Source organism: Crocodylus siamensis, chromosome 3 (assembly GCF_052110815.1).
Source record: "Crocodylus siamensis isolate JL-2025a chromosome 3, ASM5211081v1, whole genome shotgun sequence".
Taxonomy (NCBI): Eukaryota; Metazoa; Chordata; order Crocodylia; family Crocodylidae; genus Crocodylus; species Crocodylus siamensis.
The window spans coordinates 11139278-11158938 of NC_143397.1; the positions used below are offsets into that span (position 1 = coordinate 11139278).

The 19661-nt window shown below is 43.1% G+C and overlaps 1 protein-coding gene across 2 annotated transcripts in view; it reads right to left on the minus strand.

Moving 5' to 3' along the window:
- Positions 1-5456: 5456 nt before the first annotated feature.
- The window catches only part of EPG5 (ectopic P-granules 5 autophagy tethering factor), a 68777-nt gene continuing 54572 nt past the window's right edge, over positions 5457-19661 (minus strand). The window contains exons 38-44 of one of the 2 annotated variants that reach the window (XM_090037730.1): positions 16444-16653; positions 16166-16310; positions 14318-14560; positions 13209-13428; positions 11209-11424; positions 10236-10350; positions 5457-7903 (exon numbers count right to left, since the gene is read on the minus strand). In XM_090037730.1, the coding sequence (XP_089893856.1) occupies positions 7721-7903; positions 10236-10350; positions 11209-11424; positions 13209-13428; positions 14318-14560; positions 16166-16310; positions 16444-16653 (1332 nt within the window). In that variant the 3' untranslated portion in view covers positions 5457-7720. Of the gene's footprint in view, positions 7904-10235; positions 10351-11208; positions 11425-13208; positions 13429-14317; positions 14561-16165; positions 16311-16443; positions 16654-19661 lie in introns of those variants that run through there. The other variant, XM_090037731.1, reaches the window with a different exon arrangement.

The window sequence follows — 19661 nt, forward strand, 5'->3', positions numbered from 1 at the left end:
GCACACCCTTTCTAGACATGCAAAACACGTGCACGTAGCGTGTGACAAGAGGACTAGGCCATGGATTCTGAGAGGTGTGAGATGTGCTCCAACCTGGAGAGAAGTATTGTGATTTGGGTTTTCTGCTTCACTGTATTAGCACAAATAGCTGCTATTCATACATTAGCATTAGCAAAGTCTATGTCCTTCTACTAGCTATTGAGCCTTCACAAAAGTTAAGTCTCTATTTCATTGCAAGAGAGGGAACAATTAGCTACGAATATTGTTCAGGTTTCATAGTTGCTACGGGCTGGAAGGGACCTTACAGCTCATCGGGTCCAGCCCCCCTGCACTTGGGCAGGAAGGACTGCTGGGATCAGATGCAAGGCGGGCATCAAGATGGTTTTGGAGGGTTGGGCTTTTCAAAAGCCAGAAATACTGATACTTAGTCAGAAGTGTACAAAACTAAGCTGCTTTTATTTAGAATTATATGAATATTGAATATTCAACGTTCACGCCTTCCCCACATTTCTAGCTTTATATATTTATACTTCAAGTACAGCTTTCTCCATAAAAACCCAGAAGTGAATAAGGTACACTGCACATTATTCAGAAAAGCGAGTGCTATGATTGAAACGAGCCATATGCGCGTTTGTGAAGAGGATGCCTGTAATTTCTGTGCATCTTTTACTGTAACAAAAGTGTGCCACCCATTTTGGGGGAAAATTCAGGATTGTTTTATGAAGAGGATTAGAGAGATCTCAAAGCAGGTCAGAGGTGAAACGCAAGAAAAATGCTGTGCCTATTTTTAATTCTCTGACTGATAAAAGTGCGCATCACAACAGCATCAGGAAATCTGTTCTTACTTTAGCCTACAATCATAAAGCAAGGCAAGCAAAAAAGTACACTGCGATTGTCCTTATATCTAAGTTACCATTTGCTCATATGATCTGGTCCAATAATCAGGTTTTATCGGCAAAGCATTCATTGCAACGAAATTTGCTTAAAGCACACACTTCCAACCCGACTGTGCCAGATACCTCTCCGAGTCCCGGTTCTCTCCCTGCTACCCCCATGATGGACCTTCTGCTGACTTACTCCAGGGGCCACCTGAAACCGCCCTTGTGCTGACTCCCTTACATCCTCACTATGATCCGCCAGTCCCATGCTCCTCTGGTCACATTTTGGGTGAGGAGTTATAGCAGGCAAGCGGGGCAACACCAAGTCATTGCAGTACCTCTGGGAACCCCAGGGGCATCAGAAGGGGAGCACTTATGCCTATGCTGTCTGCCAGTAGGCGGCTTGTGACCTTAAGCCCGACATCCCCCTTCACAGGGAAATTCTCATGGCCGTGAAAAGACTTCTGGCTGTCAGTGCTGAAAGGATCTTTGTTCAAACATTTCACAGCGAGTCCAGCATGAGCGTCCGATTTGCCATCAGCCACGATGTTTTGGTGGCGCTGAAGTGATAGCTGTGAAAGTCCCAGAAACATGTGCAGCAAGCATTTTCGTCGGCAACATCTTTTATTGGCATAAAAGCACAGTTGCAATAGACTTAAAACAAGCTTTTGGGTATCATTGTCACCTTTCCCTGGGTAAGCCCCAAAAGCTCATCTACATTTATCCCTACCATGGAGTTAATCCAATAAAAGATATCATGAAGAAGGGCGCGTATGCCCAAAAGCTTGCAGAGAAAGATCATTTTGTGGTGATTTCTTAGTTGGTCTAATAAAAGGTATCATATCTCTGAACCAAGAGCTTGAGTTCTGCATTTCTTTTTGTTTCAGACCAACACGGCTACCAAATAAATCCCAGATATCACCCACAAAATTCTTGCCCATCAGCCGTACGTCAGTCTGATCCATTGCTTGGACATCTATGCTGGACTCTCCTTTTACTGTCATAGGTACAAAAGCAACAAAAGTGAGAAAATAACCCCCCTTTGCCATCCTTATATGGCATAGTCAGCCTGACATCCTTTGCAATGTCCACTTTCAGGGGAAATTGAAACAAATCACCTAGCCTCAAGCACATTTGCTGAAACAAAGTTAATTATAGTGTATGTTACCACCAAGCAACACAGGGCTTTACCCACAATTTCCAATGCATAAATATAACCTACTTCCCTCTGGTCGGCTATACCTCTCACTGACAACCTCATCCAGGGGAAGGGCTATTATTATAGTAAAATCTCATTAATTTGTCCCTCCAGGGGGATTGGTAGGGGTGACTAATGATCCCTGAGTGACTAATTACCAGTAGTTAATGACGACGTAATAACTAATTATTAGTTGACTAATTACTAGCACTTAGTCACTTTCAACTTTTCACGAGATGTGTTTTGCACGCCATGTCAGGACAGAAAAAATGATTTTTGAGAGGTATAATGAAGAAAAATCTATATATTACAATTTGCACTTGGAACTGTTGTAAGCAGCCTGGCTCACCATAGGAGAATTGTGTAATTATACAGGTGGGTAATTAATGTACAGCTTCTTGCCAAAAAAATAAAAAAAGCAGAGTGCCTACTGATTGTGACTGGATGATTACGATGGAGTACACTAATTGAACATTTTTGCCTTGCACTCTCATGTGCACATTGCCAATATAGAAGCTAATTCACCAGACCGGAACAGCTATCCAGTGCTATCAAAGGTTTGAGCAATGCTACGGAGGGTGCAGGTCTGTATATTTTCAATGCGCTGCTGTATTTTCTTGCATGCCACATGACCCCAAATAAGACACACACCTTGTTTTTGAAAGGCAAAATGTAGAAGAGATTTTTCCCGTCATGATCAACCACGTGACAGAACACCTAGAAAGCGTGGTACCAGGAGACGTACTGGTGTAGCAAGACAGCGACAAGGCAAGGCCCCAGACCCTTTTCAGGGCAGAAGGAAGACTTACTTCTTTACTGTAAATAGTTCTTTATACAAGTTCCTGTAAATAGTAAAGTGTTGTTTCCATACCAGAAGCCTCACCCAGATGTTACAGACTGCACGCAGCATCTCACCTGTCCTAAGCCAGCTCAATTGCTGCTTCAGGCACAAACTCCAGTGCTCAGGCACTAGCTCTTGCAATTCCGTTGCAGCTGTGAAATGGTTAACACTGGACTCCTCCCCTTCTGCTTGTTGGACATTTTGGTAGCCATTGGAACACAGCATCTCCACGCTTCTAATCCAGAGAAGAAAAAATCAGCTTCCTTGCTTAAGACATGCACACCCCAACTTTGAAGAGCTTTTTTTTGGAAGAGGAAAAAATGTATGCGATATGCAAATAAATACCGTATTTATCAGGAGCACACATAGGCATGTATACTTGGAAGGACTATGCTTTTACTGGTGATACATTAACCAAATCAACAGGACTCCGTTGGGGAGCAAGCACCAGCAGCAGTAATGAGTTATCCTAGTGACTGCCGACCCAAATTTTACTGTATTTCTTGAATGCCCAGCCCTCTGCAGGACTTTTCCCAGCAGACCCAATCATTTTAAAGGCAATAAGTTGTGTGTTTGCTTAAAGTTCCAAGAAGTATGAGAGTTTGATTAGTTGCTTAGTGTTGAAAAAGCATTAAATTCTGAAGACAGACACTAACAGTACAATCAGCATCACAAACTCCAGGAAGACATGGAAAAACTGCAGCATTTTCAGAGCAGTAAGTCTGGGAGGAAATGAATTCTGGAGGAATGTTTTTAAAAAAGCAAACATATAGTAACCTCATTAGGTAATAATTACTCATAGCCTTCATCAAACCTGAAGGCTGCAAGTCTGAAAAAGGGAAAGGTCCTGGTTAGGATTGTGCTAGGGAATACACAGTTTAAAACGTCAGAAGACTTGGGCATTAAGGGAATATTTAGAGGAGGAAAGGGAAGTCAGGAGCTTATGGTGCGTGGGATCTAGGGGTTCCTTCCAGCTATGCAGAAAAGCTTAAGAGATCATAAAGAGATCTTAGGAGTGTACACACAGGGGAAGCAAAACTTCAGAAAGTACGTCCGAGGATGTAATAGAAAGAGACATAAGTAAGGTCAGAGCTGCAGATAAAGATGAAGCAGAAGGTAAGAAGCTAGGGATGGCACTTCTGAAGGGTGAGTGACATGACCAGTGCACCAAGAGAAAAATCAGTTCCATAATAACAGCATCTTTGATGGACAGGAAAAGGGAATGGTGGGACACAGGAAGACCAGGGTAAAGACTGCTGAAGTCAAGGCAGGTTATGAATAAGCCTGAGGTCCGTGTTCTGGTAGGGACACAGGAAGAAGGGATTTTGGTCTTAGCACAGATGAATGGCAGAAGTCAGCACATCTGGATGAGATGGATGGGGGGGGCGAAAAAGGCAAGCGTGACATCAATGAAACAATCAAGGTCTGGAGCATTTTACTGTGATGGAAAAAATAGTATTTCTGCCCTTCCATTCCTGGGCTTTTGCCACCCACATAACATAGTATTGTGTGATGTAAACGCAAGGAATAGAATACGGAAAGAATTAATCCAAATCCAGTAGGGGTACACTGACAGATAAGAGACTTGTGGGACCTATACTAATATCTGATTTTTAAGGAGGCGTATTGGCTGACACGATCCGATTTTGATACCAGAGGCAGCTCTCCACGCTGTAAGTCCGTTGTGGTGGAAGGGGAAGGGGGAAGGGGCATGGGGGACAGATCAATGCCCCCCCCAACCCCCCATGGTGTGGGAGGGGGCAGGGGCAGGTGCTGCCCAGCCAAGGTGGGGCAGGGCGCTCACGGTGGGGAGGGGAAGGGATGGCTCCCACCACTGCTTGCACCCCAGGAGGGCAGTGGGGCATGCCCCTGGATCCGCACGGGGCGGGCAGGCTGCAGCTGCGGGCTGAAGCCAGGGCTGCGTCAGGCTCTTCTCGCGGGGTTATGGGCTTGGGGCGGGGCTACAGAGGTGGCTGCGGCCACCCCAGGTTTCACCATAGCTCCCTCCTGGCGCAGCCCTGGTTCTTCCCAGCTCAATCCCCACCTCTCACCACATGCTGGGAAGAGCCGGGGCTGTGCTGGCCATGCAGCAGCAGCAGCAGCACTGGGAGGGAGCTATAGCAAAATTTAGATTGGCTACAGCCCCCTCCATAGCCCCCTCCCCGAGCCCATCCCCCAGCAAGAAGAGCCCAGCACAGCCCAAACTCAAGCCTGTCTGCTTGCCCCACACAGATTTGGGGGCACATGCCCACTCCCCTCCCACCCTCCTGGGGTACAAGCAGCAGCTGGAGCCACCTCCACCCCAAACGAGCACCCTGCCCTGCCCCCTCCCTCACCCCAGGGATGTCTTGATCTGCCCTCCCACAACCCTTCCCCTTCCACTACAACAGACTTACTAGCTGAAGGCAGCTCTCCATGCTGCTGGGCTGCAGCTGCATGCAGGCACGAGCATTTACCAGCCAAATTATCACCCCCATTGGGCTGATTTCCGATGCAGCAAATTTTCTTTATATCAGTACTTATCCAATATTGAACCGATACATCAGTGCACCTCTAAAATCCAGGATGTCAGATATCAGAAACTCCCAAAGTGCCCATCCAATTTAGTAACAAAGAGCTTTTACCATGAAATACACTTGCATCTCCTGGCTCCTTCCTGTGGCTTAACAGAAATAGCTTGAATTACTTGATTTTCAGTGTTTATTTCACAGGGTCTTTACAGACTTAATACATTATAAATACACGATTTGTAAAAACTCAACAGCTGAAACAATAGTTTCTTTTAAAAGTGCGTGTCAAATACATACATAATATTTCTGTGCTTTCACATTTGTCTGACTGATTGGAAATTGAGTCTAAAGAAAGCTATAAAACAAGTGCCTTAAGTCTAAAAAACAAACAAACAAACAAAAGCAGCAGAATTTGTTTTTCCAGTTGTGAAGCTTCCAAAAAGGTAATGTATTGATATCTGGCTAATGCACACAATGAGGATCATTGTATATATGGACTGGTAAACTGAGAATAATACTAAGTCCTTGTGGAGAGCAGGTATGGTCTAGACACTCAACTGACAGCTTGCAAAATATGGCAAGAGGAAAGAAAGGGAAATAAAAGAAATGAACTGACTAGTTTTCTAATGCTAAAACCAACCAGAAGTGCAATATTTGTCAGCATGCTGATGATCTGTGAAGATGATATAGGTAGTACATATCCTTTATCAGGTGATCAGAACTGAATGCTTTAAAATAAGATCATATGTTAAACACAAAAAGCATGAATAAAATCACAGAGTAATTGATGGGGAAAATGTGTTGAGGTTCACTGGCAGTGATGAGATTCTTAAGGCCATTTGAAACAATCAGATGCTATTCAGGAAAATAAACTGGCCAAAGTAAAGCAACCACAACCTGGAAGATCCATTCTTCGCTTCCCTAAAGGAAGGAAGCTTTTTTAATAATGCACTCAAAGAAGGCAATAAAAATGATGATCATTCATGACACTGACTGAGACAAGTTTACAGGCCCAGGGCTCATGCTTTGGCAATGGAATCTTAACGAGTAATCACCAAATTAAGAATCGGTGCCTCTCCCAGTGCCATCTTAAGCCCTCCGCTATCAATGTACCCAGCTAACAGGGGAAAAAAGAGCAGTTTCTCCAGGTTGGTGAACTCAGGCATAAAACCACCAGTCTACTCAAAATTAAGGAACTGGTGATTTAACATGAGCACCCCCCTCTTTAATTTCCTTTCTACATATCTGAGATCTAGAAACTTAAGTTCTAGAGTTTACGTGAAATAAAGCATCAGGGACTGAAAAGGCTCATTTCCAGGTAACAATATGGAAGCAGATGTATTTCTGGAAGTTGGGGAGAAATCCCAGTGCTTAGTTAACACTTTAGCCGCCACTTTTATGAAATGGGGAAAAATGCCAAAGATTTCACTCAACTGCAGAGGTCTGTGACATCACAGAGAAGTTCAATTTCTTTTTAAACACTATATTCATGGATATAGTGAGTTTTCAATTTTCGGGGTCAATAAGAGAATGTTTACAGGCAAAATGGTTAAACAGTAATCTGCAACTGCTTTACATGCAACCTTCAAGTTTGGATTGGCCCAAATAACGAACGCACTCTCAGAAGAAAAAGGCACAAGGCAAAAAGCAAAGCAGCAAACAGATTGAAGAATAAATGTTTTCGCTCGATCTGAGCCTTGAAGAGGCCGAGAAGCGATACATCTGAAACAAAGGCAAGCTATGATGTCTCTCAAAATCCATACAGCCATTCTCAAGTACATCTTAGCCTCATATTATGGACAGAAGTCCATTCCAGTGTGTTTACCAGACACAAACCAAGTAATTCCATAGGCTTAAAAAAACAAGTGCATGAGCTCACAATCAAGTTAGCTTGAGGTGAGCCAGGACCTGAATTCAGTGCACCAGTTACTCTGCAGCAACTGCTGCATGCATGTTGTTACCCTGGAATTGTACAAGGTAGCTTATCCTTAGTGGGGTAAGAGCATATCCGCACAGCACTTACCACAGAATAGCCAACAGGCTGTAAAATTCACACACCTTAGCTTGGCTCGTGGTAACTTGTCTTTGTGCCCAAATCCTAAAAGAGTCTGAAACATGCAAATGTATGTTCCCTCTTTCCTCCCCCAACCCTTTTGATTCATTTTAAGCAATTTATTTTGATTTACTTTAAATGGAGCTCAGCAAGTAAAAATTACTTGTGTAACAACAACTTCAAAATGTAAACCAAAGTAGTCCAAAACTGCAACAAGGTTTGTGATGGTCTCAGTTCTTGCTATCGTATGATGTCCAGGTAACGCACTTCTGGGTACAGCGTGTTAATAAGGAGAGCCAAGAGATTTTTTCCATCTTGAAGACAATGACCTGGATGCTTGATAAACTGGGAAGCTTGGGAGAGCTGCTCTTGATATTCCATATATTGTTTGTTGGAGCCCATAGATTCAAGAGTATTCAGTGCCTACAAGTATAGGGGAAAAGTCAGTTATAGTTGAGTATATTCTGTCCCTGTTTCTGCAGTTATAACGGGGCAGGCCCTGAGTTGGTATCAAACACTTCAATGGAACATCAGAGAAACTAAACCAGCTGAGATCTAACCCTATACCAAGTTCTTAATAAAACATTTGAAAAGCAGGTCCCCATGATTATGTAATAGTCGCATATATTGCGTGTAGTGCAGTAACAGCAGATTCAAGTGACAATATCGTACCAATGTCGCTCCCTCTAAAGCAGATGTCATGTTTCAACGTGCATTAAGCATAATTTATATTTCCAGCATGTGGCAAAGAGCTGTTCTTCACATTGGTTTTAACTATCAGTGTATACAGACACACACAGATACGTACACACCATGTGCATATCAACCGTTGTTGATTCCTTCTCAAATGATAACTGAAATATATACATTTCAGCCTTCTTAAAAGGCTCATTGGGTATATGTGATATCTTTTATTAAACCAACTAAAAAGTTGGAAAAAAGCTCTTTGCAACTTTTAGGGCACAAACACCCTTCGTCAGGCATTGGGAGACTGCTGGTGTTATATGCTCACCATGGTAGAAAAGAACACTTGACATAAGCAATCTTCCTATGCCTGATAAAAGGTGTCTGTACCTGACAACTTGCAAATGACTTTTTTCCCCAACTTTTTAGTTGGTCTAATAAACGATATCACATCTACCCAAGCAACCTTGTCTGCCTGTGTCCTCAGACCAACGTGGCTACAACCAATAGCCCTGCAGCCTTCTTTAAAAATTTTCAAAAGGACGCTGTTGAATTAAAAACCAGATACTAAAAAGAAGTCTCTTGCTTAGACTAGCAATTGCACACATAATTGATTAATGCCTGAAGAATTCCCAAACAACCACCTTCACTTTTCATTCTTTCTGGGGCAGGAAAATGGATTCGTCAGCTTCATTTTCATTTCCAGTCCATTCACTTTCCAGTTCTCATAAATTAGCACATCCATGGCAATGTAGTAAAAGATACTTCTATTAGTCTAAGCCCTTTAAATGTCTGTTTTCATAAAATATAACCACTTAAAGTAGCTGGTTCTCAGTCTTTCCCCCCTGGCACCCCCATAGCTGGGCTTGTAAACTCACATTTCTGATCTGAGCCTAACTTCTACAACTGAATTCTGATATGCTTATGGCTCGTTTCATTATGGGCTACAATGCCATACTGGATTCACTCATGTGGGTATTGCTGCTTTAAAGCAACACTGTTAATGGATTTTTTTTTTTTTTTTACCTCCTGCTACTTTATATTACTGTGTTCAAATTTCCCTCAACTCAGGGCTTGATGTTATGAAAAAGTTGCACTGCTTTGGCTAAAAGAGCCATTTCAAAACACTCTGACTGAAAAAGGCAGTGCAAATGCACTTAACTGAGTTTAATCCAGGCATCTGTTGCTTTAGCCAAATATTAATCAATTTTATCAAAACCAAAATAAGCCATTTCAGAACAAAAATAAGAATGGGCACAAAGTGTATAAAGTATCCACTGACTTAACTACAACTTGAAGTGTGTTTTACATAGGTGCAACTCTGAGAGAGAAGCTCAGAACAGCTCTAGGCTGTCAAATACATGGAAAACAGAAACATCTTTTGTACTTGAAGTCCTCTGAAGAGTTACTTTTGACTCTCATAATTTAAGTAATTATAATTATAATTATTGTACTGGTAAAACAGCTCACTTCTCTCTCTTCTCCTTTCCCAAGGAAGTTCTCTCTGTCAAGTTCCTTTGGTTATAATAGCTTACATATATTTTCACTTACGCATTTAAGCTTCCTACTAAAGGTTCTAAGACTTGTAACAAGGCAAATTATTCTTGCTATAAAACAAGGGCTGAGAAATCAGCTTGGCCGAGGAAACTCACTTCCCTGGCCTATGTCACCTTCATCCTGCTCTCTCTCAAGATATTGTTCATTTACCTGCTTATTCATTTGCTATACATGCTGTTCTTCAGAACAAAGGCAGAATATACGCTGTTCTTCAGAGAAGTAACATCAAGCAGTGCAATAGCTGGTGATACAAACATCCCCCCTGGGCCAAAAATGGGATCAGCTAATTGCTTTTAAAATTCAGAATTTAGACACTGGTGCAGATTGAAAATAACAGGAGGTCCACAGAGGGCTATATCTGAATTGGTATCCAGTTCCCATTAAAATCTGGCCTCTCAAGGGAGAATTCAGCTTGAATGCAGATTGGCAATAATTCCTACACGTGTTACACTGCAAGCTGGTTGGCAAGTACAGAGGAAGAGGGCATGCGGTGAAGCTGGTGACAATCATCTACCTGCTGGGCTTTCTGTGACAGGTGCAGTTCTGAGCCAGGCTTCAAACGGATTTGATTCTCTGTAGGAATCTGCACCAGGAGGAAGGCGGACATGCTGCGGGTGACCACGCGGAACCTTAAATATGAAATGAGCATCGTAGTTATGCCAAAAGTACCACCACCTAATTTCTTTCGTGAAAGGGGGACGGCAGAAGGTTTATTCTACTGATTATTATACTGCAACTGGTGTCTGCTTTAAAAGTATTACAGATAAAACTGAATAACCCATTAGTTTTAATAATAGCCTCAGATCACACCAAATTCCTTCTCCTCCTTCATTAACATTTTTTCGGAGATCTGTATTACTAAAAAGACAAAGTACATCCCAGACCCATTCAAGGGCATGAGAGTTTGTCACCAGTTTCAGTGGTATAATATTTCATCCAAAGAGACTCCTCACAAGCACAAACTTAACTTAAGCTTAAAGTACTCTGCCTGACATTTTTTCAAGGTTTTCTGTATATATTTCTGTCATATTATTACCAAGCTCACTCTCTCTGAAGAAAAGAAATTGCTTAACTTGTAACTTCTCTATTTCTTTGAGCCCGTTTCAAATGTATCCCAACTCCGCAAGGATAACATAGGGGGAAAAAAAGAGCGAAACAATGAATGGACACAAGCTGCTAATGAAATACTCTGGCCAATTTCTATAGACAAAGTAAGTGAGCCAGGTGCAAAAGTGTTTCCTCTTGATGGAGCTTCTGAAAATAAAATCCGAGAACCAGAACCACAACTACATTTTCCCTTCCTTTTTCTACCATAAACCAAGCTTATATCCTGGTCCTAATCTGATCCCAAACTCTCTACAGCATCTCTAAAATGGGTCCAAAATAACAATGCAAAACTTTGAGAAAGCTTGCATCAGGTGCTAACATTGCTTGCATCAGGTGCTAACATCAGGTTCTATCCATTCATAAAGCAAACAGATTCTTACCTTGGCGATAAAGGAGACCTCCTGCCCAGCCCAATGGCACCCAGTATCCCAGAACTCAGCCTCTCTTCAGCCAACTGATTCTGCCGGCCTTGTATTGAGAGCAATATCCGGATGACGGATTCGATCAGGATGGCATCATTCTGATCCGTCTGGATTAAGGACAACTGCAGGGCTTTATGCCACCAGAGAAACAGCTTGGCCTCTTCCGTCACTGAGCTTTAAAACAAGGAGGGGGGAAAAAAAAAAGGGGGAAGTAGAGTTTAGAAACTTCAATTTTCCTGTCCCCTTGGTTACAGAACTATCCTTTTCCCTGCTAGCCCACTAAAGTGTTTAGTTGAGACGTCTGGCAAGAACCATTCAAGACACGTTAGCCTGGAATCACTATATTCTTACACTAGTCACTGTACTAGTCAACCCCAAAAGTTATAGGCAGGATACAGAAGGTTCAATGGTCTGTAGGTGGTCAGATTTGATGATCAGAATGGTCCCCTTTGGCCTTAACTTCAAGAATAAGTGGAATTGCTAGTACAAAGGGTGACACCAGTATACATATTTTGTGCAAGAGCAAGAATTAGGCTTTTATTACTTGTTCTTTGCTTTATTTACACAGATTTTGAACTTTAAGAAGGAAGAGACTCAGGCTTTTACTTTAACCGCCAGCAGTGGAAACACTGAAAGCTGCTGCTGAGCAGCGCACAAATAGTTCCTCTGTGGTTATATTTTTAAGTCTTTCCCAAGTAGTCTGTGGTTGCAGCCAAAATCAACGAACTCAGATTTTCCACAGAAGGCATCACATGAGATATCTGCATCAGGCAGTGCTTAAATAATTCTGTCTAGTCCTTCTACCAGTCCTTCTACAAATCCTCAGCCAAGCTGAGAGATGTGGAAGAGGCTTTCAGCTTTGGATCAAAGACCAAACCAGCCTCTCATCCTACCATCTTTTTCTCAAGTCAGCAACAAATGACTAGACCTAGAGGGTCCTGAGGATACCACAGAGTGAAAAGACTTACTGAAGTATATTAATTACAAAGAGAGGAGCATGAGCTTTAGTGACAGAAAGTCTATCACATTATATTCTGTCTCCTTAATCACTAACAAGTTTGCCAAAAGTCTGTATATATGGGTCAAACAGCCTGCAGTACCCTGATGCATTCTACATTTGATTAAAAAAAGAAAAATGATAAGCTAAGATCTCACAAGATATAGCACTGTGGGGCACTTAACAGCTTCCAAGTTCTCAATTATTTAACTCTTATCATAAGCCTGCCACATAGCTTTCATCCATGTTTTACAGAGCTACAAGGAGAGAAAAGTGGCCTTAATTTCAGATGCCCAACCGGAAACATTGGGAGTGGATCATCTCCAATTAACATACGCACCTTTAAAAAGAAAAAAAAAAAAAATCGGCTGCATCAAGTTTAGTATTCAGAATGTGACAAATCCCCCAAAATAAGCTAAAAATCACTTGCTAAAATGTCTAGGAAAGAGGAAACTGAGGGAGGGTTGTTAAGTCTTCAATGACCTGAAAAGTGGTTATGAAAAGGATGGCAACAGACTATTCTCTGTGGCTGCCTGGGACAGGACAAGATATTATAGGCTTAAATTGCAAGGGAAATTTAGGTTAGATATTGGGAAGATCTCTCTCATTATAAGGGTAGTTAAATATTTGAACAGATTAGCTAGAGAGCTTGTGGAATTGCCACCCTTGCAAGTAGTTGGAGAAGGTTAGATAAACTTTTGTCTGGAATGGTTTAGACAGGGGTGATCCTGCCTCAAGAAGGGCTAGGGACTAAATGACCTCTTGACATCCTTTCCAGCCCTACTTTTCTATTGTTCTGTAGGTCAGAGGCTGAGCTGGAATGAGAAAGTCAGGTGATACGCTTGTACCCAGACCAAACGGCTGCACTGATTTTCTTCTCAAAACACATTGAGATCTGCTGATGAAAAAGCACGATATAAGAGCTGGGCATCATTACTGTCAACCAAAAAAATTTAACTACCTTGGATACACTTGCTCCAACCATTTGCTGACAGTCCGCAGCATTTTCAGTTCATTGGTCAGAGTCTGGTCAGTGTTTAAACACTGAAGCATGTAGACATACAGGGTCAGATAGCTCCCCAGAGACAAACACTCCTGTAGAAATTCTTCCATTGTGAGTTCAGGAACTTGAAGGGAAGCGAGTATGGGACCCCAGCCTAAGTTCTGGTTGAGAGGAAATTCTTAAAACAAAGTGAGAGGAGAGAATAAATGCAGAGTAAGATGTATTTGCTAAACTAGTTCTAGGACAGGGTAAAACTTAAAATCTGACTATATCTCTTTAAATCAAAAAAAAAAAAAAATGCACAGCATGGCAGCTGTTCTCCAAAGCTTCAAAATACCTAACTCGAGGCAGCTGGAGATGAACACAAATTAGTAGGCTGGTGGTGTTTCATCTCACTGAGGTCAAGTTGGGACATTTTCTAGCCTCACACCAGTAATAATTTAATAAATTCTAGAGACAGGGTAACAGGGGTCTAAGGATCTCTCTCAAGTGAAGTTAAAATTTAGAGCGCAGAATGGGATGGCAGTCACTCTGATTTCAAAGAAATTACTTTAACAACCTAGAGAATTTGATAGAGCACAGACGCTTAGGATTTTTTTTTTTTAACCAGCCCATAAAAACCCACAGAAGGGACGTAACTGCAGGAATAGCTGTAAAAACTTCCAGAGGCGTTATCCTTCTCTATTAAATCCCGTATTTTTTTTCCATAAAAGATTCTCTGTAATGCAAAAAATTACTCACCCCTAGGAAAAAAGAATAGATATCTATCACGTAGAACAAGCTGATTTTACTAAGTGGCTCATGGACAAAAAAGCAATTCTAAGAAAGTGCCAAGTTAAGACTAAAGGAACTTCAAAACTGAACGCCACCACTTTCCATGACTTCTCTGTCTGGGTTAGATGCACAGATGGAGAGTGCTTAAATGAAACGAAATTAACCCAAAAATTAAAGCTATTGAGTAACCTGAAGCTATGACCTGAGAAGTTATTTAGTAGACATATGAAAATGACTACTTAGTCTTAGCTCAGAACAAATCATGAATGACAGAGCGAGAAGTTGTCGCTTACCTTCATTGAAGTAAGCTGCGATACAAGCTTCGGTGGTCTCTGCCATATGGCGGACTGATGCCAGGCTCTGACATGCAGCTGTGAGAAGGGGCAACACTAAGAGACCATGCACTTTCGTATCAGTCCATCTTCGTAAGCTGCCCCGCAGCGACTCTGCGGTTGTAACGCTGGCATTGTTCATCATCATCAGGGCTTCTGTAAAGAGGCTGCTAAGTGCCATATGACGAGTCTGCATATCCATGTCTGACAAATCAGAAAAGGGGGAAGAGGAGAGAACAGGAATAAGGAAGGTCTTTTGCCTCACGCCTGAACTGAGACCCAGGCAGATCAATTTTAATTCTTGCCGTTGCAACAGATTTACTGCATGACCAAGGACAAGCTCCTTACTTCAGCTCCCAATCTATAAAATAGAGATGATAATCCTTCCCTAGAATACACTGGCATTCCACAAATCAGGGCATACTCCTTCAAGTGCATAAAGCTTGTGATTCTTATCCCTGAATTGTACTTTTCACATCAGGAAATTAAAATGTCATAAAGTCATTTTTACAAACTGATACATACTAATGCCCTGGAAGGAGTATCCCCTTCAGCCTGGTTCAGCAGGGATGCAGCCAGCTAGGTCTGGAAACACAGGGATTTCCAGCTTCACAGTGCTGTGCTCAGACCGCCACATTAAGGCACGAGGATTTTACCAGACATCTGCAAGCCGTGAGCAGACAGGAAAAACAAAGGCTCCATCTGAGCAACGTTTTGGGGCAGTCCAGCTCTCCCCATCCCAGCTGCTGGGAAAAGGGAAGGTGTTGTCATTGGAGGCTCCTCTAAGGAAGTCCACCTTTTTTCTATCGCCTTCTAACTTTCAGATGTCTCATGAATCAGATCACACCACCTTGCTTTTCACTTGTGAAAAGGTGCGTCTCTACACATATTCCAACTGCCCTTTCCCAATATCCCCTTTTCTGGTGGGTGCTGCAAGAAGTGGATATCTCGCTCCTCCTGCCTCCAATAACTATCCATGTGCGTATGTGCACGCAACCCTACCTCTTCTATGATGTCCGGTTTATGGGCTCTCTTTCCTATGCTTCTCTGCAAAGCTTCCAACCCCCTTTAAAGAGGGCAGTTTGCCTACACTAGTATAAAGTATGGTTTGCCGTAAAATGGGTAGCCAGTCCCTGGGTATTTTGCTGGTGTGGTATACCGTACAGTACTATCCACTCTCATATTGCAGATTCTTTTACATTTTCCTGGGTGTCTTCTGTGTGGAATTTTTTTTCTTAAAACTTCATCTCTTCCAGGTATGAGGTGATTGGTTATATGAGGGTTTCAGTGTTCATTTAAAAACATACAAAAAGGTAGCTTGAAACCACGAATGATAAAGGTTTGAACACCAGATAGCAAAGAAAAACCCTGCAAAAGTGCTATTTTCTACATCTCAAGGTTTTTAAGCTGATTTTTAGCTTCTCATTCACCATTTCAGCACTTAAAATTCACCACAATGTACATTTAACAAGACCCATACCAGATCATGGTCTTCTTTCAAGCTCTACCTCCAATACAATTATCTGCATCCATCTGTTATCTCCTTATATACAGACTATAAGCTCTTGGAGACAGTGACTATCCTTTTGATCAGTGTTTGAACACAGATGTAGTCCTGGTCTACTGTTAGGGCTCCTACGCACCACAGTAATACAAATAACTGGTGAAATTACACGGTCAAGAGAGCCAAACATCTATGGTGGAACTATCCAATGTACTGTAAAAGCAGTAAATAGTTTTAAAATGTAGCTACATAAAAATGACATATCCTGACAACCTTAACAGTCCTGCTGCTTTCTTAATACCTACCCGGAGGGTTAAAGATGACAATATCATCTAAGACTTTGAACATTTCTTGCTCCAGAATCGAAAGGGTTATTTTCCCATTTTGTTCCAGGATGCTGAGGAACTGGACCACCTGCTTAACATAGGCTCGGCATTTCAGTGTCGCATCCTGTTAATATTTTAACAAAAGTAATTACACCCTCAGTACTACTCGTATGGAACACAAGGCCTCACATGAGAGACCACTAGAATATATTCCCAAAGAGGCCAGAGACTTTCCAAAGTCATCTGTCAGTACTTACAAGATGTATGTGACCGTCAGAAGCCGAACCAAAGCCAGCTGAGATTTTCAAGAGTTTCACTATCAGCTCAGCTGCAGTGTCCTTGGTGAGAATGATGGAAGGAGGATAATGACTGCTAAAGTAGTTGATGACGCTCTGATAAGAGGCAATGCCCACAAGTTGCCAGGGAAGGGAGCTTGTCTGTCCAAGGAGGTTAATTAGCGGAGACTCCTGAAGATTGAAAAAAAAAAAAAATTAAGGTTATGCATTTTTTTTTTTTTTTTTAACCAATATTCATAACATCAGTAGAGTAGAAATCAATCTAAAACATTTAGATTAGATCAGAGGGGATTCCCAGAGTGAAAGTAGGATGCTATCACTAACAAGGATACTTACACCAACTGCCCCAGAACTTGGCAGAACCCCTGAGGGCTGGTTTGCATGCACCTGCTATATTTTACAGTTTAAGACAGACCTGCAAAATGACAAAATAACCAGAAGGACTGCAAGACTGTGTTTTGTTCCAGGACTTTTTTTGCAGTTGGAAGCAGAAGCCATGCTGACTGTGTAAGCCAGAACACCTCATGCCACCAGATAAATGGAAGACTGATCTCTGCAGAGAGCTGACCAATAAGCCATGACAAAACTTCTGGGAGATTCACAGTGCCCTCAAAGGTAAAGCTCAAGAGCTACAAAATGAATAATGGGTTCTGTGCAAGATTTAGCCTTACCAGTCTTAGGGTTCTGCAAGGAACCTTTCAAAACCCACTGCTGCTAAATGCAGTGCTTGCAACGCACTTCTTTTCTCTATCAGATAAATAAAGGCAACCATAAAGTAGGACGTGGGTGCTGATGGAACATCAGACATGAGAAAATCTCGAATATCAGACACAGAGTAAACTCCAAGACAGCCGGTTGGACAACATTCAAGAGATGCTGTGACCTCTGACAAAGGAGTTGCACAGGCAGCTGGGCCAGCTTGGAGATGCCAGTGGTCTTGGAAGTGCTGCATCACTGTAACATGCTGCTACTTACCCCACAGATGTCGCCTTGGGAAGAATGTTATGGTCAGAAACAAGTATTTGTAGAAGCAGCTGTATGTCTGCAGCAAAGGTGGTTGTAAATAACTTCACAGCAAACATGCCGGAGCCGAGGAGCAGATTTTTTTCTTATATCATGCTATAAAAGCATAAAGGTTGAGTTTATTTATGTCTAGCTAGTGAAGAGATCGTTCCACATTTATCTTTTATACTTCTTGATGATTACACCTTGGCTTCTACATTGGAATGGCTTGCTTTTAGGTCCTTGTTTAATAACATTCTCCTTCTTTAAGCAGCCCTTTGTCTGGGATGGCTGCAGGTGTGGGCAGTATCCAGATCTGGCAGGCTAATTAGCCTATCATGAACATACCACAGGAAAATGCAAATAATAAAAAAAGTTCAGACACATTTTTAAATGGAGTGGGGGAAGCATCTCCAAGAAGAGCCTTCTGAAGACTTGAGGAAGACAAAGATCCACTGGTGGCGCCAGGGAACATTTGAGCCCACAAGATCGGAATCATCAGTGCCTGAAAACAGAATTTTTACAGTATATGGAGCCTCTGCTTCCCCTACTTTAACTAGAATAATTGTAATCAAGAGAAGTCCTGCAGCCAGGCAGGTCTGCTGTGCAGTCGCTACAAGCAACCTGGCCTGGAACCAGCCCTCCAGGGTCATAGCAGGAGGTTGAACAAAAAGATCAATACAGACATCCAGCCAGAGGCACAGCCTTTGCACGAACAAACAATTCTACCACGGCAATCACAGGCCTGTGCATATTTGCGTTTATTACTGAGACAGCCCAGCAGGGACAGCCAGGATTTACATGACTGGTCCGGTCCCAAGCCCTTCCCTCACACGGTCACAGGTCAGGATGACTAAACATTAGGGCTCTGCGAAACGACACCGTTCTGTTCCGACTTGCGTTTTGAGGTTTCCAGGGAACAGCTTTTCATTCTGAATTTCATTTAGATTTTGTCAAAACAGTGAGGCTGTTTCGACGTTTCACCCATAGGCTATAACGGGGAAGCTCGAAACAGCTTCTCCTCCAGCAGGCAGATCAGGGGGCCGCAACCCCAGGAGGACTGCGGGGGCTGTGCCAGTCCTCCCGGGATTGCGGGCCCCTGATCTGCCTGCTCGATGAGGGAGGGAAGCTGAGTGCTGCCACCAGGGACCAGGGAACTGAGTCTGATCGCTCAGTTCCCCTCCCCAGCGCTGCGATCCATTAGGCTGGGGAAGGCAACTCAGCCCAGCTGAGCTGAGTCCTGCGCAGGGTCCAGGAAATCAGGTTTGTACACAGCTACTCAGACCCATCCTGGGGGCTGTCACTGACTATAGGTGGAGACCATTTAAGGGATTTTTTGCAGAAGAATTAGTTCCCTTCTGCAAGAAAGTTATATCAATGCCTACCAGGAAGATCTCCCTCATCCTACACTAACCTGAATACCTGTATGCCTCTCTCAGGTGCTGAAGACGCCAACTAAGTCCCTTGAAAGCTCTTTTTGAAGAGGCTTCTGTCTCCCTATTTAAAAAAAAAAAACCTGCACGAGTGTAACAGGGGGCCTCCTCGCAGCCGCTTTCCCTGCGGCCTGCCCACCTCTTCCTGGGCTACCCGCCCACGTTCTCGCCTGTCACACCTTGTTGGTAAAATTAATTAATGGATGTTAATTAAGCAGGAGGCTGCCCATTTACTACCCCGATGCCAGGGGGCGCTATCTGTGGCTCCTTTCCTCCCCTACACCACAAAGCTCACAGACGGCATCACGATGTTCTCACTACCATCGGCCCCCGCACTGGGCCCCACAATCCTCCTAACTGAACCCCACCTGGATTCCTCCCCTCAGGCGGTCTCTTCCCCCATTGTACCAGGCAACATAGCTCCCTGAGCTGATCCCCTTCAAGTGTGGTCCCCCCCAGGACCTTTGGTTCACTAGCCCTGGCCCACCTCCAGGCCAGCTGGGACCCCAGGCCCTCAGCTCTTAGGCATCCCTTGCAGTGGGCCCCCAGCCCTTTAATCCTTCTGGTCCTGGCCCCAGCATGGCCCAGTCAGGGCAAACTTAGACAGGCCTCAGTCTATGGCCCTTACTCTTTCACCATGGGGTCCACCTTCCTGACCCTCTAACAAAGGGGTAACCTACCCAGTCATGGGGGCTAGGGGTTAAGGTGCCCCAACCCGCCTTTCACCGGGGTGGTAACTGGCCA